The following is a 19,802-nucleotide window of genomic DNA, read 5'->3' on the forward strand; positions in this document are numbered from 1 at the left end:
CTTGGGCCTAAGGTAAAGGGGTGGCGGGCCGGGCCGGGCGGGTAACGTAGATTATTTCCGGGCCCGGGCCGGGCCCGGGTCTCGCCATAAAAGTTTTGATCAGGCTCGGGCGGGCCGCCCAACGTAAAAACGGGCCCGGGCCAGGCTCGGGCTGAAAAAATCGGCCCCTGCAGTGCTCTAGTCTACGGTGTCAGCACAACAAGCGATGAGCGCCGATATGAAGCGTTATAAACATGCCTATGTGTGCTGTCGCCGAAGGCTGTCAGCCGACCGCTTCTCTGACGGAGATATGTGGCTAAACATACGTGTCGATTGAAAAGCATTGTTGAGCTATGGAAATGTTGCATTACCTTTGCGCAAAGAACAAGAAACGGCTGTCAAAATCGGCAGTAACAGCCCGTAGAACATCCCGGGTCGGCGGTTCATTTAAGGCTTTTTTCGTAGTTAATACACCAATCGCAAAAGCAAATCAGTGTTGCAGCACTTCCAGGCATACTAGGCAATACGGACAACAACTTTTTCGTTCTGATAGAGGCGTACGTTTTAGTTGAAGGCGATATCACATCTACCATGTCTGTTCGAGACGTCTGTGCAAAGCTACTACTGTGTCTGCGCGTTGACATGGCAAAATATGAACCGGTAATCACGAATCGGCGTGGCCTAGTGGTAAGATACTGGGACTGGGATCTGTAGGTCGGAGGTTTGAATCTTAGCAGCTAATTTTGTTGTTACTTTCTTTCTTTCTTTTTTTATTGCATTACAGCGCTCTCTGTTCCTTTTAGTATTTGAAAAAATATATAAGGTAGCCAGGCACCACGTATTTCTCGCTCTAGAGCTGCATTTCGCACCAGTACCCCGCGCCCAGCGCCTCCCAGTATGCCGCGCCTTGCCAGCGTCCCAGTATCCAGCGCATGACACTGGGCCCATAATCAGGCATGGCACTGGGCACTGGATACTGGGTTTTGCAATAGGGATATCGATGACTGACTAAGCTTAAGTCGTCCCAACCATACTTAGCTAGACTTAGCCAGGCTCAGCTTCGCTAGTTCACAGTGGTATGTGCCATTGCGCTTGGACCCTTTCTGCACAACCGCCAGGATCGGCCCACATCCCGCTTTTTTTTTTCTGTTAACGCATTACAAATTACGGCCGGCTTAAACAGCTCCGCTGTTAAAATTTTTTAAAACTTCGAACCCGATGGTGGGATCTAACGTCGGTCAGTCAGTACAGGAGCGTGATTCTCCAACCATTAGGCCACAATCGATTATTTTGCACATCCACATTGAACAAAACAAGTCCATAAAGAGGTATAGATTCGGAGTACCAGCCTCCAGGAGCTGGCTTTGCGCGATCCCGCCAATCGCACGTCTACCTTTATTGTGCCAACTCTAACTGGCTATTTGAGATGATCGCCCTGTGTGTGGCGTTGCCTATAGCACGGGCGTGGGAGAGCATATTTTCTTTGGCGCCAGTTTCCTTTACGCCAAGGACGCCGGCATTATATGGACAAATTTATAGCATTTGATTAACTGCTGCGCGAAAGCTTCGCTTTAGATAGATTCCAAGATGCGCGCTGAATCTGCGTAATTATTTGAATGCTTGATCTGGTGGAGCAGTTCTGCGATGACGTCGGTGACGTTGCGGTATTCTTGCCGTAGCCAATGACGCTGTGGTATTGCACTGAACGCCCATCGGCGACTTACTTCGAGTCCTCCAGGCCGCTTGGCTGAAAGCAATAATTATGGCAATAATTATGACAAGTTGGAGGAAAGCTGAAGACGCAGAAATGTGTTGACTCACGAAAGAAACATATATTACTTCGAAATTAAGGACTCGTTTTGAAATCTTTTGTTCAACTTCATTTAAAAATGGTTATCAGTGGCTTAGCTCGGTTATGCCAGGATATACATAGCGTGAGCTAAGGTTCAGCTCGTTATTCTTAGCTTTCCAGGTTTCTAGGATTAGCTTGATTATCATGCTTACTGCTGCTTCAATGACACACACACGGTATACGCATTATGCGACACATGTATATTTTTTTTTTCTGAACGTCTGGTTGCTTCTCTATTGCCACAACAATGGCTCGGTGGTCGGTGTAGTAACACGCTGCCGTCTCTATGGCCCCAACGCAGTATTGATTGTCTCTCTGTGATACACAAGATCAAAGGTCAAGACCCCTAGACGTCGTCTGTACAGTTGGAACACTGGCTAAGTCCCGGTTAAACGTGTCCTTCAAAGGAACACCAAGAGCGTCTGGAGCACGATTGAAGTCACCATCCCCCACACACAGTTCACTTGCCGCACGACTAGGTATAACCTGCCGCGGTTGCTCAGTTAGCCAAGGCGTTGCGCTGCTGAGCACGAGGTCGCGGGATCGAATCCCATCCGCGGCGGCCGCCTTTCGATGGTGGCGAAATGCAAAAACGCCTGTGTGCTTGCGTTGGAGTGCACGTTAAAGAACCCCAGGTGGCCTAAAATAATACGGAGCGCTCCACTACGGCGTGCCTCATAATCAGAACTGGTTTTGGCACGTAAAACCCCGGAAAGAAGAAGAACGACTAGGTATAGACGTAACTACTACGTCTATACTGTCTTTAACTGAATTGTTCGGCGACACGTACACGGCCTCGATGACCACACCACTGTCGTCAAGCTGAACGGCACAGGGTTCAATTCACCATTGAGCACCGCTGCGTTTGGCAGTTCACTGGCAAACGCATGCGCACAAAATGAGAGGCGCTATCAAGTGGCTCCGGCGCAGCGTCAGACGAGGCGCACAGCTAGGCACGCGCTGGCGCCAGTGCGTCTGCCGTTGCTATGCCGTCACTCCTCTGGAATGCGCAGACCGGCGAGGCGCGCGCGAGGGCGGCTCAGGCGCGCCAGCTGTGCGCCGTGTGACGTCACTGCTCCTAGCGCATGCGCAGCACGGCTCTCCAGGAGCCACGTGAAACTGCTTAAACTCAGCCAGTGTAGCACACGCTACAAAAAAAAGTAGCACGAGACGACCGAACGTAAAACTGCGTTTAAAGCATAAGGTGAACCACGAGTTCACGGACAGGTGGTAATTTCGTCTATGAGAATATGGTAGCATTTTCTCGGGCACTGAAAATCTGGCCGTAACCAATTTCATTAATTTATGAACATCGTTGCCTTTCAGGGCATTCCTCTATGAAACGAGAATTTTTTTTCCATTTTATAACTACGATGCTATTTTTAATTACGAGAGAAACAATGCTTTGCGTTTGGAAATGTCCGATCCCCATATCCAAGCTCAAGTGGCACACGAATACGATTATTTTTCAGAACCATGCTCCAGCTCCTTTTTAAAAAAATATTTTTTTTTCCTAGCACCTTACCTCCTGCCCCACATGAAAGCACTCTGGCAACCCTTGAATGCGCCATCTTTAAAAGGTTCATAAACGCTTTGACATCCATGAGCAGCTTTTACGATTCTCAGTGAACATGGGCACAACGCATACAGCATGCGGCCTCACTAAAATATGCACATAATGTCGCCATCTAAACGCTGCACGGAGCCCAAGAATAAAAAAGGAAAAAAAAAAGGCTGCGCTTCCGACGTGGGCGTCATAATGAACTTATCTTCGATGTTCCAAATACTCAACTTTCTGTTGGGGTAACCATGCCAGCTTAGCGGTAGTAGAAATGTCGAGCACGTGAATTCATTAGCAATTTTCGCTCTTTAGGTTTTTTTTTTTGTAGCTGTTGGATACCGCTTTCCTTTTTAACATTTCTAGGCTGAATGCACGCATTGGTAATTGAATGCAAATCAGTAGCAGAAACTGCTGGAAGCAAAAACCGGCGACGTCAATCGCTGAACCCCGCCGACACTCCGCGTGAAGAAGTAGCTTATCTAACACATTCTGGTTTAAAACGCAAGCGAGATCAACGATTACATTAAAATTAACCACATGCCGCCGTTATGTTCACTTCAGGCTGAAATGTCTTTCGTGGTAGCATCGGCAGACATATTTTGTAACAGATAGATATGAGACTTAATGGTACCAGTTATGAAAGCATGCACCGGTGAACACGGTGTTCAACTTGATCACATTAATGCACCAGGATTCTGCTATTACTTCACCTATTCCTAAATGTCTTGCAAGCGAATGCTTAATCATCACTGTGGTGATGCAGCATAATTGCAATTTTGACATGCAATTATTACATTTTTGACAGCGCTCGACTAACTGAAAAGCAGTTTACAATATTTCTGCCATCTAGTGGGTTTCTGCTATGGCATGACAGTTAGGGAGAGTGATTGTTCCATGTAGCTCCTAAGACTATGTTCGAAAAAAAAACTGTTATACTATTTTCCAGCACTGTGCTGCTTTGGTCATCAAGTGCTGTCGTAGATTTCTCTTGGCTATTGCAGCCGTTGGCTTGGGCGGATTCTCAAAAGAAAAACCACATGTTGGCAAGCACCGAGTGAATGGTTGGTGTGGATAGGAAATTGATGGAGTGAGAAATGTAACACGTCTGGGTGATTGCACGAGAGATCAACACGGGTCCAAAAATTCATATTTTAGATTTCATTCAATATTTTATATTTTGTGGGCATATCACTCGGTAGTACGAAAGTGAACTTGCATTCCTTGAGAAATGGATACTTTAGAAGAAAAAAAATATCGAAATTCTTCAAGTTGCAGGCTCCATTCACATGCACCGGGCATTCTCGCAAATTCACAACAATGTCAAATACAAAATATTACGGCTACAAAGAATGCATTTTCTTGTGTAAAACGTATACCTAAAGAAGAGTCAGCAAGCGTTGTTTGAGGCTTCTGTGCAAAACGGAAGTGTTTTAGAAACAATTCTTAATTTGCTACACTTTTCGAAATTTGCTATATTTACGAATTTTTATCTACTAAACTAATGAATGTAGCCTATTGAAATTTGCTGGGCTATGAGACCTTAACCTGTTTAACAATTGTGCTAAATATTGTTGCTCTATCACAAATTTCCATTTTTACAGTTTGCCTCAAATGTGAAGTTTTGACGAAAATGAACACTATTTAAAAATCAAAATAAAAAAACCTCATCGTTAATTTTTTTCAAAATTTCGTAAACAGCTATCCACAGACACTGGAAAAAGAACATTAAAAATATCTTGCATTATTTTGTTTTTAATGACAATATATGTGGTAGAAATGAGAACACCCCCCCCCCCCCTCCCTGTTAACGCGGAACAGTTCATCTGTGCCTGCGAATACTTCAATAAAAACAGAAACGCTCTGCTTGAGGCTTCGCACAGTAGACCAATATCCTTAAGAGTGAGCGGAACAGGTAATGTTTCCCAAAACACATAAGTTTCGGAGAGACGAAGTGTCGCGCCTCTTTCCACCTGTTCAACCCCCTTTTATTGCGATAGCCATTATATGGACACTTCCACCGGATTACTGCCGTCGGCGTCGCTGTCGCCGTCGTCGTCGCCGTCATCGTCGCGGTCGCCGTGAGGTTCCGTATAGATAAAATCTTCGCCGCGCGCCGTATGCCCGAGCTGAAGCGTGCGGGGACGCACGCTGTCACGGAGAGCGAACGCACTCAATCTTCCACGCGCACGCAAGGAAGCGGGAAGCCAGTGCCGGAGGGAGCGGGGGGGGGGGGGGGGGCGCACTTTACTCTGCCAACAACCGCGCTCGTCACTCACTCGCACCGTCTCTTATCTCCACACGGCTCTGACCTTTGTGCGCTGTGCATTCGCCGCTCAGTTTCCGTTGAAGCGATAGACCGCACGTACCTTCGCCCGCTGCGGCGTATATGCGCTTGCTGCCAGCGTTTTGACAGTCGTTGTCTGCAGTCCTTCAGTGTGATCTATTCATGTTTGTTTGTGCGCGCTCACACCACAGTCAGTAATAGTCGGGCCACATTTTCCAACGCACGCTACACATGCAATGCTGCCCGGGTCGGCAGTGCAGCGCTACAGGTGTGTCCCTTCGCACGCGCTGCCCACGGGAAGCGCTTCTCATCAACACCACCGTTTCACACACGCCTTCTCGTGGTCATCGAGTCTCTCTTCATGTCGGTCTACTTACGCCGCGGCACACCTGCTTACTTAATCAGCTCATGTTTACTACAATTCATATTGCTACCAAAGCCGCTCACCTTACTTCGTATGACATTGCTGTGTTGCTATCGCATTCATTGCTTCGCCCTTAGGGTGAAACTGTGACATTTTTTAAAGAGGCGATAGAAGAGAGCAACCGCTGGCACACTATCTGCCAGCTAAATAAGCCCTAACCAACACCATCTCCTCCCCCCCCCCCCCCCATCACCGTGTCTTAGGTTATACTGTATAATGACGCTTCCGACGGAGCCATGGTGAGTACGAAATTTTTAGAGAATTTTACCTGCCGTAAATTTTGTTACTTGTGTACATGCACAGGAAGTTCACCGTTAAGTCTGCAATTATCTGCGCTGCAAGCTACGCACACTTGTTAAATAAAACGAGCCATGTAAAGGTTGATCTGTTGACGTATCTTTACTCACATTCAAGACAATGAGTATTGTACTAAACGGTATTTTATGCATAAGTATTAACCATAAGGGTAAAATTACCCTTGTGTCGCAATCATGGCCATGTTTAGGCAAGTCAGAGGCTAATGGACGTTCTTTTACCCCGATGTCCCTATTTCTTAGCACCTTGCTGCATCCCGGCGAAGCTCTCATTTCTACCACATATATTGTCATTAAAAACAAAATAATGCAAGATGCTTTTTAATGTTCTTTTTCCAGTGTCTGTGGGCAGCTGTTTACGAAATTTTGCGAAAAGTTAACGATGGGGTTTTTTTTTGATTTTGATTTTTAAATAGTGTTGATTTTCGTCAAAACTTCACATTTGAGGCAAACTGTAAAAATGGAAATTTGTGCTAGAGCAACAATATTTAGCACAATCGTTAAACAGGTTAAGGTCTCATAGCCCAGCAAATTTCAATAGGCTACATTTATTAGTTTAGTAGATAAAAATTCGTAAATATAGCAAATTTCGAAACGTGTAGCAAGTTAAGAATTTTTTCCAGAACACTTCCGTTTTGCACAGAAGCCTCAAACAACGCTTGCTGACTCTTCTTTAGGTATACGTTTTACACAAGAAAATGCATTCTTTGTAGCCGCAATATTTTGTATTTGACATTGTTGTAAATTTGCGAGAATGCCCGGTGCATGTGAATGGAGCCTGCAACTTGAATAATTTCAAAATTTTTTTTCTTCTAAAGTATCCATTTCTCAAAGAGTGCAAGTTCACTTTCGTACTACCGAGTGATATGCCCACAAAATATAAAATATTGAATGAAATCTAAAATATGAATTTTTGGACCCGTGTTGATCTCACGTGGAATCACCCGTCTATGACGCAGAGTCAGCGCGTTCTCACGTTATTTACTGGCCAAAAAAGGGCTCGCTGAGCCGCAGTTCACAGTATACACGCCGAGTCCTCTGGCATGCCAGGAGCGTTCGTAAACCACGTAGCCAGAATTCTTCCGAAAAATGTGAGTTTAATCACCATTAAAATCATTACGCGCAGACATACTACCACGAACTTCGAAGCGGGTGACGATTCCTTCTCTCCACGACTTGCCGTCTTCGTTATTTCCGGGACTTCGGGAGCAGCTGCCAGTAGAGCTATGCCGCAAGGGTAAGTAAGCTTTGCGTTTCAGCTCACGCGCGTAATTCAAGATCAACGACTCGAATCCTGCTAGTCAATTTCGAATAAAGCTCCGGCCATCAAGCATTTCTTCTTTGTTGTTTTCAGAAAAGTATACACGTTTAGCCAGGCGGACCCGCTCTCACGGGAGGGTCTTGGTCGCTTTCGATGCTGCTAATATCAAATGGAAGTGAGCGCATGCAATTACCTGATTCAGTACTGATCGATTGTGACAATTCTCTCGCAGTTAGGGGCAACAGCCGCAACAAACATATGTAACGCAATATACAATAAGCCGAACAATTATAGACCTCGTTTCCACTAAAGCTCTCGCGGGAAGGTCAGACTGCGAAAGTCCCGAAAGCGAACACCCCAATAGATCAAGGTTACTCGAAAAGAGCTCCGGGGGCCCTTCGGGCTGCAATTTACCAGGAAAACGTTAAGTGCACACAGGAGCACGTGGGACTGGACCTTACATGCTGTTGCGTAGACGCTGACAACTATAAGACCAGTCGCCTTAGCCCTCTCCATCTCGTTTCCTAGCGATGCGCGTAGCAGTGAGGCACAAGAGCGGCGGCTGCAATCAAGAGGCCCATTAGAGCGGGAACTCGTCCCCCCGCGATACCGCGAATCGCACGGCCAGTCGAGGGTGCGCCGCCCGCGTCGGACGGCTTCGTTATACAAGAGCGAGGGTGCGATATATCGCCGGCTTGCTGCGGAGTCCGCCATCACGTACCACTCACGAATCTTACTCCCATCAGCTGCGCCCGAGGAGGCGAAGGCCGCGCGCACTGACGTTGCTCGTCACCACATGCTTTTCTGAATGTGCCGGTTGCTATATTATAACCTGTACGAAAGGGAGAGACGAGTGATGGGTTCACGTCACTCGGTTTTATGCCAGGGTCACGAAGTTTCACTGGCTAAACCAAGCGGTCACATTTTGCTTCCGTATCCGCAGAATTATTTCTTTTTAAGTGTGTGTGTGTGTTTGTGTGTTTTCACGCCTTGAACTAGTTGTTTCACATTGGTTGCTGCTGCAATAGGAAGACGAATAAAAGCCACATAATGATCAGCCGCGGGCAGTTCGACTGCCTTTAATTACGGGGAAGATCAGTCGAACGTCTGTCTCTCTCACACGCTGTTGGACTAGAGTCAATTTTTATACACTGCGTCTTTACGTCGTCGAAGAAGGAATATGCGCGTTTTACTTTCATGCATCAAGAGACCCTCTTGGTTCATGGAAGGAAAGTTCATTTCTTACGACTTTTTGTCCCAGTCGTTGCTACCGGAGTCCAGCTGAGTCCCCGCAACGCCAGGATTGTTCTGTATGCAAGTGCATAGGTGATAAATTATACTTAATTTGCCAAGTGGCAATTTCTCGTTGGTATGAAAGCGACCTAACTCGTGATACGTATATCTGCGTATATATGAGCGTCGCACCTGGAATGGCAAGTAATTTCTTAACATAACAGTGCAGATGACCTGTGTGATGTGTCACAGCTCCGAAAGCAATGGTCAGAGAGCTTGTTAGAAAGTAGGTGATCCTTTTGCCGAGCGAATAGTCTCATGCACTAAAAGTACGTTTCTTTATTATGCAGATAAAAATTGTTCCTTTGCTTCCGCTATTTCATGAGTACACTTCATGTAGCACGAGGCAAACCGCGAAATCGTCTTGTATTGCGAGCCAATACGTTAACACAACAGTTCTTTGACGGTGTCGCTGGAGCGCGATCACGTGATGGTGTCACCAGCGAGAAAGAAGAATCAGTTAGGTGATGGAATCGGCATGGTGAAGGGATCTAGACAACAAAGACCCGCTCGTATCATACCACGAAGTCACTTCAAATCATAGGTTAGTACGAAGAATTTTTCCTCCTCCTCACCAAAACCTCAAAAAAGCACAGGCCGTCACTTACAGACAGTTGCAGACTAGGACATACATCACACCAACAACACTAAGCAGGATCAACCCTGACCTTCCTACTGCATGCCCACACTGCGGCCACGAATGCAACAACTTCGAACACATGCTCTGGCTGTGCGCTGCCAACGCGGGCACGGACTTTCCTGACCAGTCCTCCTGGGACTCAGCGCTGAGAAGTACAGAGCTCATCGCTCAGCTCAAGGCTGTCCAGAGGGCCGGGGCCGTCGTCGAAGGACTCTGTCTACCGGCCCCAACCTGGGTGGAGCCACCGGATTGATTGGCGGGGCCTCCGGCCCTGCTTTACTTCTTTCTCCTCAGGACCTCAATAAAGTTCGTACTCACTCACTCACTCAATCGGCATGGCGGAGAAAAAAAGTGAAAGTGTCGGCAGCACAAAAGGAGATAGCTTGAAAACAACGTAATGAGGCGAGAGAAAGTACGCTGTCTCCATTCATGTGCTGAGAGTAGCTTGTGTTTGTTGTGTGTTTCTTTTTATTTTAGTCTGTGCTTTAACGTGCTATTAAACATTCAGTTAAGTTTTTGCAAAGCGTCTCGCCAGCTGATCTTGCGCGGCATCAACACTGGGGAGCAGGAAAATCCAGATGACGGCCTGGCAGTGAAATATCGAGGGAGTCGAGGGCGTGCAAATCCTTCGAACTCTCATCCATACTTGCGCAGGGATCGACTGAATTCCCAAGACCAGGGACGATCCACGCGTGTTCAACGCATCTGCATGCACAGCATTTACAAAGTTTAACATTCGCTGTCATATACAGGACGTTTTAGACAACAAATTGGAAGTGCCTTCGAAATCTCGAATACTGATCCCGAGGGAAGCGAATTTCCTCGGAATCACCTTTACCGCACCAGATTATATTTTAAACTTACCTGAGTCATGTGCCACATTGCGTACGTCGCGGCATTCCACAACTGGTACAAGAGAGAAGAAGCCAAGATCAACGTCCTCATCCGCAGGGTGTACAAGATAGCACTAGGTCTACCCCAGTCCACCAGCACTCACCGCTTGCTCCAGCTCGGGCTTCACAAAACGCTGAGCGAAATCGCCGAGGCGCAGCGCACTTCACAACTCGAAAGATTAGCGGGCACGAGAGCGGGACGCCAGATCATGGAAAGTCTCGGCATCCGTTACCACACACAACAGGGACAGAAAGTGGTTGTTCCGGACGCGATAAGACAAACGCAAAGAGTCGACCCGATTCCACGGAACGTCCACCCGGAACACAACCGGGGCAGAAGGGTGGCCAGAGCTCTCCTCCACACCCACGGAGACGAACCGGGGACACGATTCGTTGACGCTGCGGAATACGCAGAACGCTCGCGATTCGCGGTGGCGGTCGTTGATTCGAAAGGCACTATGCGCATATCGGCAAGTGTAGCGTGCGCGCGCGCAGAAGAAGCGGAGGAAGCGGCGGTGGCACTCGCCCTCACGGATCAGACGTGCACGATGGTTCTCTGCGACTCACGACAAGCGGTCAGAAACTTCGCCAAAGGATGGATCTCACGGACAGCGGCCCGAGTCCTGACCAATCGCCATGTCCAGCGGGAGGTAGAATTTCAAACCGGAATCTAATGGTTCCCAGCGCACATTGGAGAAGGAGCGGACACGCATCGCTACCGAAACGAGACGACACACGCCAAGGCGCGCGAGCTCACGAACCGCGCCGGTGACCGTCGTCCATGGGATAGCACTAAAGACCGCTTGGCGAGCTACAACGAAATTACCGAGGCCCTCTGCTTGGCCCGCCGAACCTTCCCTCTGCCCAGCGACAAGCTGGACAGGGCGCAGGCGGTGGCCTTCAGACAACTGCAGACACTCACGTACCCTAATCCGGCACAATACCACAGACATACCCCGGTACATACCCGACAAATATATGCAAGGTCTGTCATACTGAGATAGCCACTCTAGGACTGTAACAAAAATCCGCATGATGCTAACTCCGGAACCCTTCCGCCGCGGTTGGCCGCTGCCTTGCGCAGCCCCAGCCTCGGCGATCAACTCTCGGCCGTCCAGCAGGCCCGCGAGGCGGCAGCGATGCAACACCTTGACGTCCCCACGTGGGAGACCTAAGGCCCCGTCGGTGAAAGCTCGGCACGACTATCAATAAAGTTGTTACCAGCCTAAACCAACCTGCGAGCTAGTGATCACGTAAGTAAAACTAGACTGACCTTTAACCGGAACAGTCGGCGATCAGTACAAATGCGAGACTTGAATCTCATCGTCAAAAAAGTTCTAAACTGCTGCCCTCCTAGCAACGAAAAATACAACTGTTAGATCCCATTGAGGAATGAATTCTAGCGAATTCCACTCAGAAAACAGAAACTGCAGCTGTGCCGAAGAACACAAACGCCACACACTTAGTAAATTGGCGTGAGGGATGTGACTTATGCAGCGTCACCATCGAATGAGCATGAAGCGAGGGTGGTCGCGGCTTGATGTAGAGAGAGAGAGAGATTGAGCGATTGTGAAGAGCCCCACTCGATAATGCTCTCCCGGCTTTAAAGAGGCCCTGAAGCACCCCTCGCGCTTGGTGCAATAACATATGAGCGCGAAGTCCCCTTTCTCTCAAACGCTCTCTTTTCAACAGAAGCCGTCTTCTTCACGCTTTTCTGGACGCTTTATTTCATAATAAAGGGGATTCCCATACGTGGTTGCTATTGGTAGCTGCGGTCGACTACGTAGCGTAGATACCGCGCCACGAGTCCACTGAATAAGCGCACTGCGGCTCGCTGAGGACAACCGCATTTGGTTTACGTTTAGCGCGTCGTAAGTACGAAAATCGAAAGTCGTGGCGTCTACGTTAACATCCCAAATTAAATTTGAACTGCATGCCACGGTGACATTTAGAAGGCGGAGCGTTGTGGCCACGCCCCACTCCACCGTAGTCTTCGCAGTGAAAGGCATTGAAGAAGGAACGGGAGCACAGCGGATGCCGTGTTTGATTGCCAATAGCTACGCATCTGCGGAACGCATTGAAGTATTTTTTGCGGCAAAGTATTTCTGAAATAGCCTATTTTCACTTCAAATGCCTTTTTCCACTTCGATAAAATGTGGTTCCGCGCCCTTTTAAGAGGAGCCTATCTAAATAGATGGGAAACGAGAAATCGTTTTTCTCGGCAACCACTGCACCAAATTTAGTGAGGTTTGTTGAATTTAAAAGAAAACGTTAAGATGTAGTGATCGATAAAAGCGGACGTTTGATTTAGGCAGTCGATTTTTTATAAAAATTGTCGAAAATCACAAATGTTTAGAATATTAAACTGTCAAGTTTACAACTTCGTAATTCAGCAATAAAAATGATATCACAATTCCACAAATTGCATCTAGTATCAACTCGAGGGTGCCTTATACACTGCTCTGCAGTAGAGCACTGCACGGGCCGATTTTTTCAGACCGAGCCCGGCCCGGGCCCGTTTTTACGTTGGGTGGCCCGCCCGAGCCCGATCAAAGCTTTTATGGCGAGACCCGGGCCCGACCCGGGCCCGGAAATAATCTACGTTACCCGCCCGGCTCGGCCCGCCACCCCTTTACCTTACGCCCAGGCCCGGCCCGAGCCCGGCTCGAAACTGGGCCGAACCCGGCCCGAGACCGAAAAATACATGTTTTTCAGAGTTGAGACGCCCGAGAATAACTCGCTGCACGTTACATGCACACCACCAGAAAGCCCGAGCCCGGCCCGGGCCCGCGTCAAAAAACCGAGCCCGGCCTGGGTCCGGGTCAAAAAGCACATGCCGTGCCCGAGCCCGGCCCGAGCCCGTGAAAAAACTGCTTTACCCGGCCTGGCCAGGCCCGGGCTTTCGGGTAAGCCCGAGCCCGTGCCGTGCTCTACTCTGCAGTATACTCTTGTACGAGTATGACTTTTGCAAAACCCTTGCAATAATTGTAACAAATTCACGTAAGGCTGTAAATTTATACATCCGATTTGTCCGCTTTTTATGCTCTAGCGGGTGCAGTCTACAGAACGGCGTTATCTGTTTATGATGGAGATAGAAAAATTTGTAAACGTCGGGCTTCCATTTTCTCTAACTTACAATTAAAAAAATCCTTATCATCATCAAGTCATCAAATAGTCACTTCCAATGGTCACTGGAATTTACCTCTGCCTTCTATGATGCCAAAAATTTCATTAAAATCGGCCGAAGGGCTGTCTCAGAAAAGCATTTCTGAGTTTTACATGTATATGAATCGGCGGCGTCGGTGTTCGGCCCGAGCTAAAGCCTCCTCCTAAGGCGGAGAGAGAAAGACTGATGAGAGCTGGAGATGTTCACCAATAGCCAAATGCATGGCAAAAGTCACTTGACATATGTCAATTTTTCTGGAGCGGTACAGTTCCACTCTTCGTTCGGCATTTAAACATGTCGGTTTTCTGGGAGAAGTTAGCAGGACTTCTTTATACTTCAATGGCACATTACGAACATGAGATTTCTGCAAGCCGGGAAGGTTCCCCCAATATCAAAAGAGCGCCAGCGCCATGTTATGAAGACAACAGCAACCTCTCCCCACTCGCCAGCCTCGTCTTATTCACATCATGTTAGCAGGCCAATGAATTTCGGCCGCGCCTGCGTTCCTGTTTGCGGCGGCGTGCTATCACGCTTTCACGTGATCGGTCGGCGCACTCCGTCATTGGGCTTACGGAACAGCATAATTTTGTTCAGTGAGGTGGGGCGAGTGGAGTAATAAAATTTAGGAAACTTGCAGGACTGCGACGGGATCAGCTGGCGCAATACTGGGCTAATTGGAGATTGCTGGGAATACGCATTCGTTCTGCAGTGTACATAAATGGGCTGATGGCGACAGTAATATTAATTTTATTCTCTGAAATAACAGCAACATCTATGACGGCACTTGGTTGTTGGTCTCCTCGTGATTCATCTACATCATCAAGACCATCACCAGCATGCAAACGCAGCATCGCACAGCCTTTTTTTTTTCTCCATTGCATAGAAAACGGCATCGCCCAGCGATTTTCAATTACCCGTCTTGCATTAGCCGACTTCCATTTATGCCTGCAACTTAGCCAATATATTTACACTACCTAATCTGTTTAGGCTTCGGAAAGACACATTTTGTAATAGGGAGTGCGCACTCAGGTTAATTATTGTATTGATAAGCGCCCGCCATTCTTTCCATCTATTTTTTTTAATTTCATTAAATCCTATTCCACCCTGACGCGTTGCTACGAAAAATTCCCCAGGGAAGCTTGCGCTAATATTTGCTACGAGTGACAGTTCCCGAAATTACCATCCTTGACAGTGGGCGCTATAACGTAAACCTATTCCCCCCAATTCAGTTTCCCTTCCATTTCTGCCTCTAGCACTCCACGACTGGACGAAATTTTTTTTCCGGCCACCCCCCACTATGTTTGTCTGTCACGCAACTTCGCGAAAACCGCGAAAATTCCCCGTTTGATATGACAGAATGAGACACTCATTCTGCATGGTTAGGCTGAAGAAAAGAAACTAAATATTTACCATTTTGTGCCCTTTTCGCCATTAAACCTCCGCATTAAACCTCCGCGAAAAGCTTTCGGGCGGCGCCCACTACGCCGGTCTGTCACGCGACGTCGCAAAACCTTGAAAACTCACCATGTCTAAGTGGCGTGCACGCATTAAAGATGCATTAATATGTGGAACAAACCTGAGCTGTTTTCGGTATAGCCGAAGACTGCCCCGTTCCGAAAGCAATAAAAGATGGCTGCCCGCCGATCACCTTGGCACTGGCTATTCGGAGCTGCCGTGGAGAATATTTTTTTTTGCGTTAAATAAACATTTTGGCGACGCAGTAAAATGTTCTAGAACTCTTTCCGCACATATACGACCTCGCTATGCCAACTCTTTCTCGCTGAGGATCTGTTTTAGCTGTATTTCTCGCCTTCCGTTGCAAGCCACCCCCGATTTTTGACCAGCAACTGCAAACTAAGCAAGGGGAAGCGGACCAATCCCAGACACCGGCACCACCCTCATCACTCCGTTATCTACTTTCACTGCGCCAGGTTGGACCCACCGAATCCTCCTTCTCCACTTCTGCGTGCTCCTCGCGTCTTGTCAGCCAATTACATAAGAAATACCTGTCAAGGTAGGCAATGCTATTCGCTTTCAATGCAAACAAAAGTGACGTGCTACAAATGGCGAAAGTGTTTGATTGGGGTGATCTAACGACACGGCGGGTCGCCGTGCGCCCGATACTTGCGTCAGCGAGTACGTAAGTTTGGAGTCAGGAGGTTGGGATAAAATCAGAATGGAATAGTTTTGCGTTACACTGGCCAAGTGTAACGCAGGATTCAAGGCGCAGGATGCTCGTAGTTACGTAGGTTACGTGTCGACGTATTCTATTTCGCTTGTAGCGCAAGCTGAACGACAGGCGCCACCGAAAGGCACATTTGGAACACACACACATTTCTGTGGTTCCTGTCGTTCAGTTTGCGCTGCAACAAAAATAGAAGATGCCACACCAACAAGCCCCTGTAGCCACCCGCGTCGACGTAGTTGCCTGTCGATGTAGTTGGCGAAAACAACAGACACTATAAGCCAATACAGAAAGCCCTGAGAACAATTGATATTTTATTCCGCATGATCCGGCACGTCTTTTCAAAACAATTTGGATCCTTAGGCACAATAAAGGACATGAAACAGCTGAACGAAAAAAAAAAGCCAGCGATATCTTGAGACGGTCGTCAGCCTGGCAGACACAAAACTGAGAGCCCCGTTATTTATTCTGCAAAAGCCTTACGTTTTCTAGTAGTAATATAAGTCTGATAAATACACATTTACATGTCTTTCTTTAGATGATTCCGTTTTTGTTTGCTGTATTCTTCTATAGATTTCATATAAAATAAATTAAGTATGTAAGCATTCTAATGCATGAATAAATGTAACTTGTGCATCTGGTGACGTCATTTCTGTACCCTCTATGCATCGTCTGTTGTACTGTACGCACAAGACGTTTCACATAGCCTACGGCAATTGCGTCCCTGATACAGCCTACACTATCTTTCCCGCTTTTACTTCTAACATATATATATACTTTTTTTAATGGATGAATAATATAGCACAATGCGGCCTGGTGAGTTAGCTTACTCGAGGAGGCAGACGTTACTTCCGTGATATTGTCACGTGGTAGTGACGGTCAAGAACACAAACTGCGAATGGCGAAACTAACTATTGGGTGAACCTGTGCCCAGAAAAGCAAGTTACGCTCAAAAACACAGCGTTAGCGGCGAACACTATCGGCGATCGTCGAAAATCTGATCTGCCGGTCAACCGCTTTGGCTTTTATACATCAGTCATCAAAGTTTCCAGAGTGCTCGCGTGTCTTCCAGGAAGTACTACACAGTTTGCGTCGCGCGTATAATCAGAGAACACAAGCTTCGGGGACAACAGACAACGGACAGAACCATCGATAACAATCCAGTAAGTTCCAGTCATGCAGGCGCGTCTTGCGCTCAGCGATAACTTTAAGTTGTTAGAGGGTGAAATGTAGTCCCCGAAAAAAAAAGGATAAATGAGTACACGTGTACTCATTTCAAGCGGCTAAAGGACAGATGAATTCACTGCTGCTCGGATTGAATTCCACAATTGAAAGATGCGCTCTCATTGAAAAGTCAACAAGTGCATCGTTTTTCTTTGATTTTAAGATTACTCCATGCATGTGATTTCAGCCTTTCCAAAAATCCACTTGCAGAAGCGAAAACTGCTAGCTCTTACAATATTTCTTAAAGGGACACTAAACGAAAGTGTTGAGCCGGGCAAGATTGACAGAGTATTCGTCCACAGAACACCCATACAAACTTAGAGAAGGAAAACTGTACCTTCCACATTGCAACAGAAATAAGCATAGTGGTGGCATTGTGAACTAAAGTATGCAACCGAGAGATGGCGCTAGCAGAATCAAAACTAATATCATCATCATTACGTAATGTTCGATATGGCCGCTACGTTAGCGGTTCGTAGGGCTTGTCGCGCTGCTCGCTCGCTGGTTTGGGGCGTTTTGTTACCGCTTTCGGGGCGGTATTCGTGTGTACTGTACTCTAACATGACTACAGATATTTTTATTATGTCGCCAGGTGACCGAGAGGCCTCAACTGGCAATAAAACACTTCAAACAAGTAAGCTTACATTGTTTATTGTCAATGGTGAATGAAGCAGTACATGCTCACAATTTTCGTACAGTTCAGGTGGACTTAATATTGTCCGACGCTGAGTTTACAACATACAGAAACACAAAGATGAAATCGAGCGAAGTTTTCTCATCGTGTTCGGCGTACTGTAAAGTAGGGAGAACGATGGTTCAGACAGAGATATTTATGCGGACGAACCGTCGTACTTGTATTGTGTACAGTGCTGCTTGACGTTTTATATACTCTGCATTCGACGATTTCAGCTAGAATAAAGAAATGAGCAGAAAATATAGCTGGTCAAAAATGTAGATAAGCTCGAGCTGCAATGTCCCATTGGTCTCATAACACATTGTCGAGAGGCACGTAGTATAGGGGGGGGGGGGCGCTACGCTAAATTTTACATCACATGTTTGCTACTCTTGATATTCTGCTGCACATTTAGTGTTCAGGTGCGGCAGTAAAGGTTTTGACACAAGTTGAGTACTCGTAGGAAAACCAGGGAACGTTATGGAGACAGCAGTGCTTAGAAGGACTTCTGCAAATATGTGTGAATAAACAAGGACACTAAATAAACATATAAGCAAGCCCAATTAATGCTCACAGATCCTTGGAAAATGCAATTTGCAGTTTCATGTTGAAAAAGAATATCGGTATATGTATTCAAACAAGGCAAAGAGGCTGCAAGGAGATGAACACTTCAGTTGAGTAACAGAGGTGACCAAGGGAAGCCTCAGCTTGAAGCCAACGAGTCACCAAGCAAACATATTTGTGAGGGCCGAGACGAAGACAAGTTTCCACGCTGAGGTTTCCCTTGCTCGTTCACAGTTGACTAGCTCAATGTTAAACTGAACTTATTCTGCGAGTACATATCAAAATCTTTTTGGGAGCACACTGTGCTCACGTTTGTCATCTGCTGTTTGAAGAGCAAGAAAATTTGCTTTTAGTGATTTCTCAAGTTTCTGAAGTGTGAAATAGGCTGGCCGGTTATATGAGGTTGCCTTTTCTAGATATATCTTATGGTGCAGGGCTAGCCTAGTTATTCATTTCATGCAAGCTGTATATGAGCCTCTTGTAGTAAACAAATGTAAAATAATGCGCATTTCCAGATATAAATCTAATCATAGCACTTGCCATGTTGACGTTACCTTAGATTTTGTCATGTCATATAAATATCTCGGTGTTCACATTACAAATAACTTAAATTGGACCATTCATATAGAGTACATCATTAGCAATGGTAATCACATGCTCGGGTACTTGCGGCACAACTTTTCCAAAGCACCGTCTACTTTAGAATTACAGCTTTACAAGACTAATTCGCTCGAAACTTGAATGTGCATCTGCAATACGGGATCTCAGTAGCGTTAATCTTATTACTTCACTTTAACTAGTACAAAACAACTCTACTCGTGTCATTATTTCTAATTATAACTGTACCTCAAGTATAATCTCAATGTAAACTAGCCTAGCACTCATTCCACTAGCTAATCGCCGCAAAGTCGGCGATTTGCTATTTCATAAAATTTTCTATCACGCCAGACTTCATGACGACTTCATATTGAGGCCTCAGTGCATTTCAAACTGCGTGAATAATCGCAGTAAAGAAGGAATTGATTCATGTAACACGAAATCTTTCTTTCATGCCCCGTACATCTCAGAAATGGAATCACCAAGTATCGTAGCCATCAAAGATAACAAAATTTTTTGCAAAACATTAGCTAACATTGTATAATCCGATGAATCATTTGTTACAAGAACTCACTGCACTTGTTTGTTTTACTCTACTACTTTGTAACCATTCCCCTCTTTAATGTCATGTGGCCCTGAGGGCACTTCGAACAAAAAATACAATAATAAAATGAAGAGTGACTGCCAGAGTTTCAGTCAACATGAAGTATAATTTCCTTAAAATTGCATTAAAATATCATTGAGAGCTTTTGATATTTTAAAATTCCTTGCATTTTATGTAACAAATTATCGTTGTGAGGGAGCATGTGATACTTTGTGGTATTAATGCGCGTCAAACTGATTTGCGAAGAGCAGATGAGAGAGCTTGTGTATTAGCAAGTAGGAACTTGCT

The 19,802-nt window shown here is 46.4% G+C and overlaps 1 protein-coding gene and 1 long non-coding RNA gene across 2 annotated transcripts in view; one reads left to right on the forward strand and one right to left on the reverse strand.

The window, feature by feature from the left end:
- Positions 1–19,802, forward strand: part of LOC119450716 (solute carrier family 45 member 3) — a 181,323-nt gene that overhangs the window by 3,836 nt on the left and 157,685 nt on the right. Inside the window, exon 2 of the mRNA XM_037714237.2 lies at positions 7,541–7,651. Coding sequence (XP_037570165.1) covers positions 7,541–7,651 — 111 coding nt within the window. The remainder of the gene's footprint in view (positions 1–7,540; positions 7,652–19,802) is intronic.
- Positions 1,322–16,430, reverse strand: LOC125944804 (uncharacterized). The gene is made up of 4 exons (XR_007466511.1): positions 16,377–16,430; positions 15,244–15,336; positions 8,922–8,983; positions 1,322–1,726 (listed from the first exon to the last, which is right to left on the reverse strand). It is a non-coding gene; the product is annotated as an uncharacterized LOC125944804 (long non-coding RNA).

Source organism: Dermacentor silvarum, chromosome 4 (assembly GCF_013339745.2).
Source record: "Dermacentor silvarum isolate Dsil-2018 chromosome 4, BIME_Dsil_1.4, whole genome shotgun sequence".
Lineage (NCBI taxonomy): Eukaryota > Metazoa > Arthropoda > Arachnida > Ixodida > Ixodidae > Dermacentor > Dermacentor silvarum.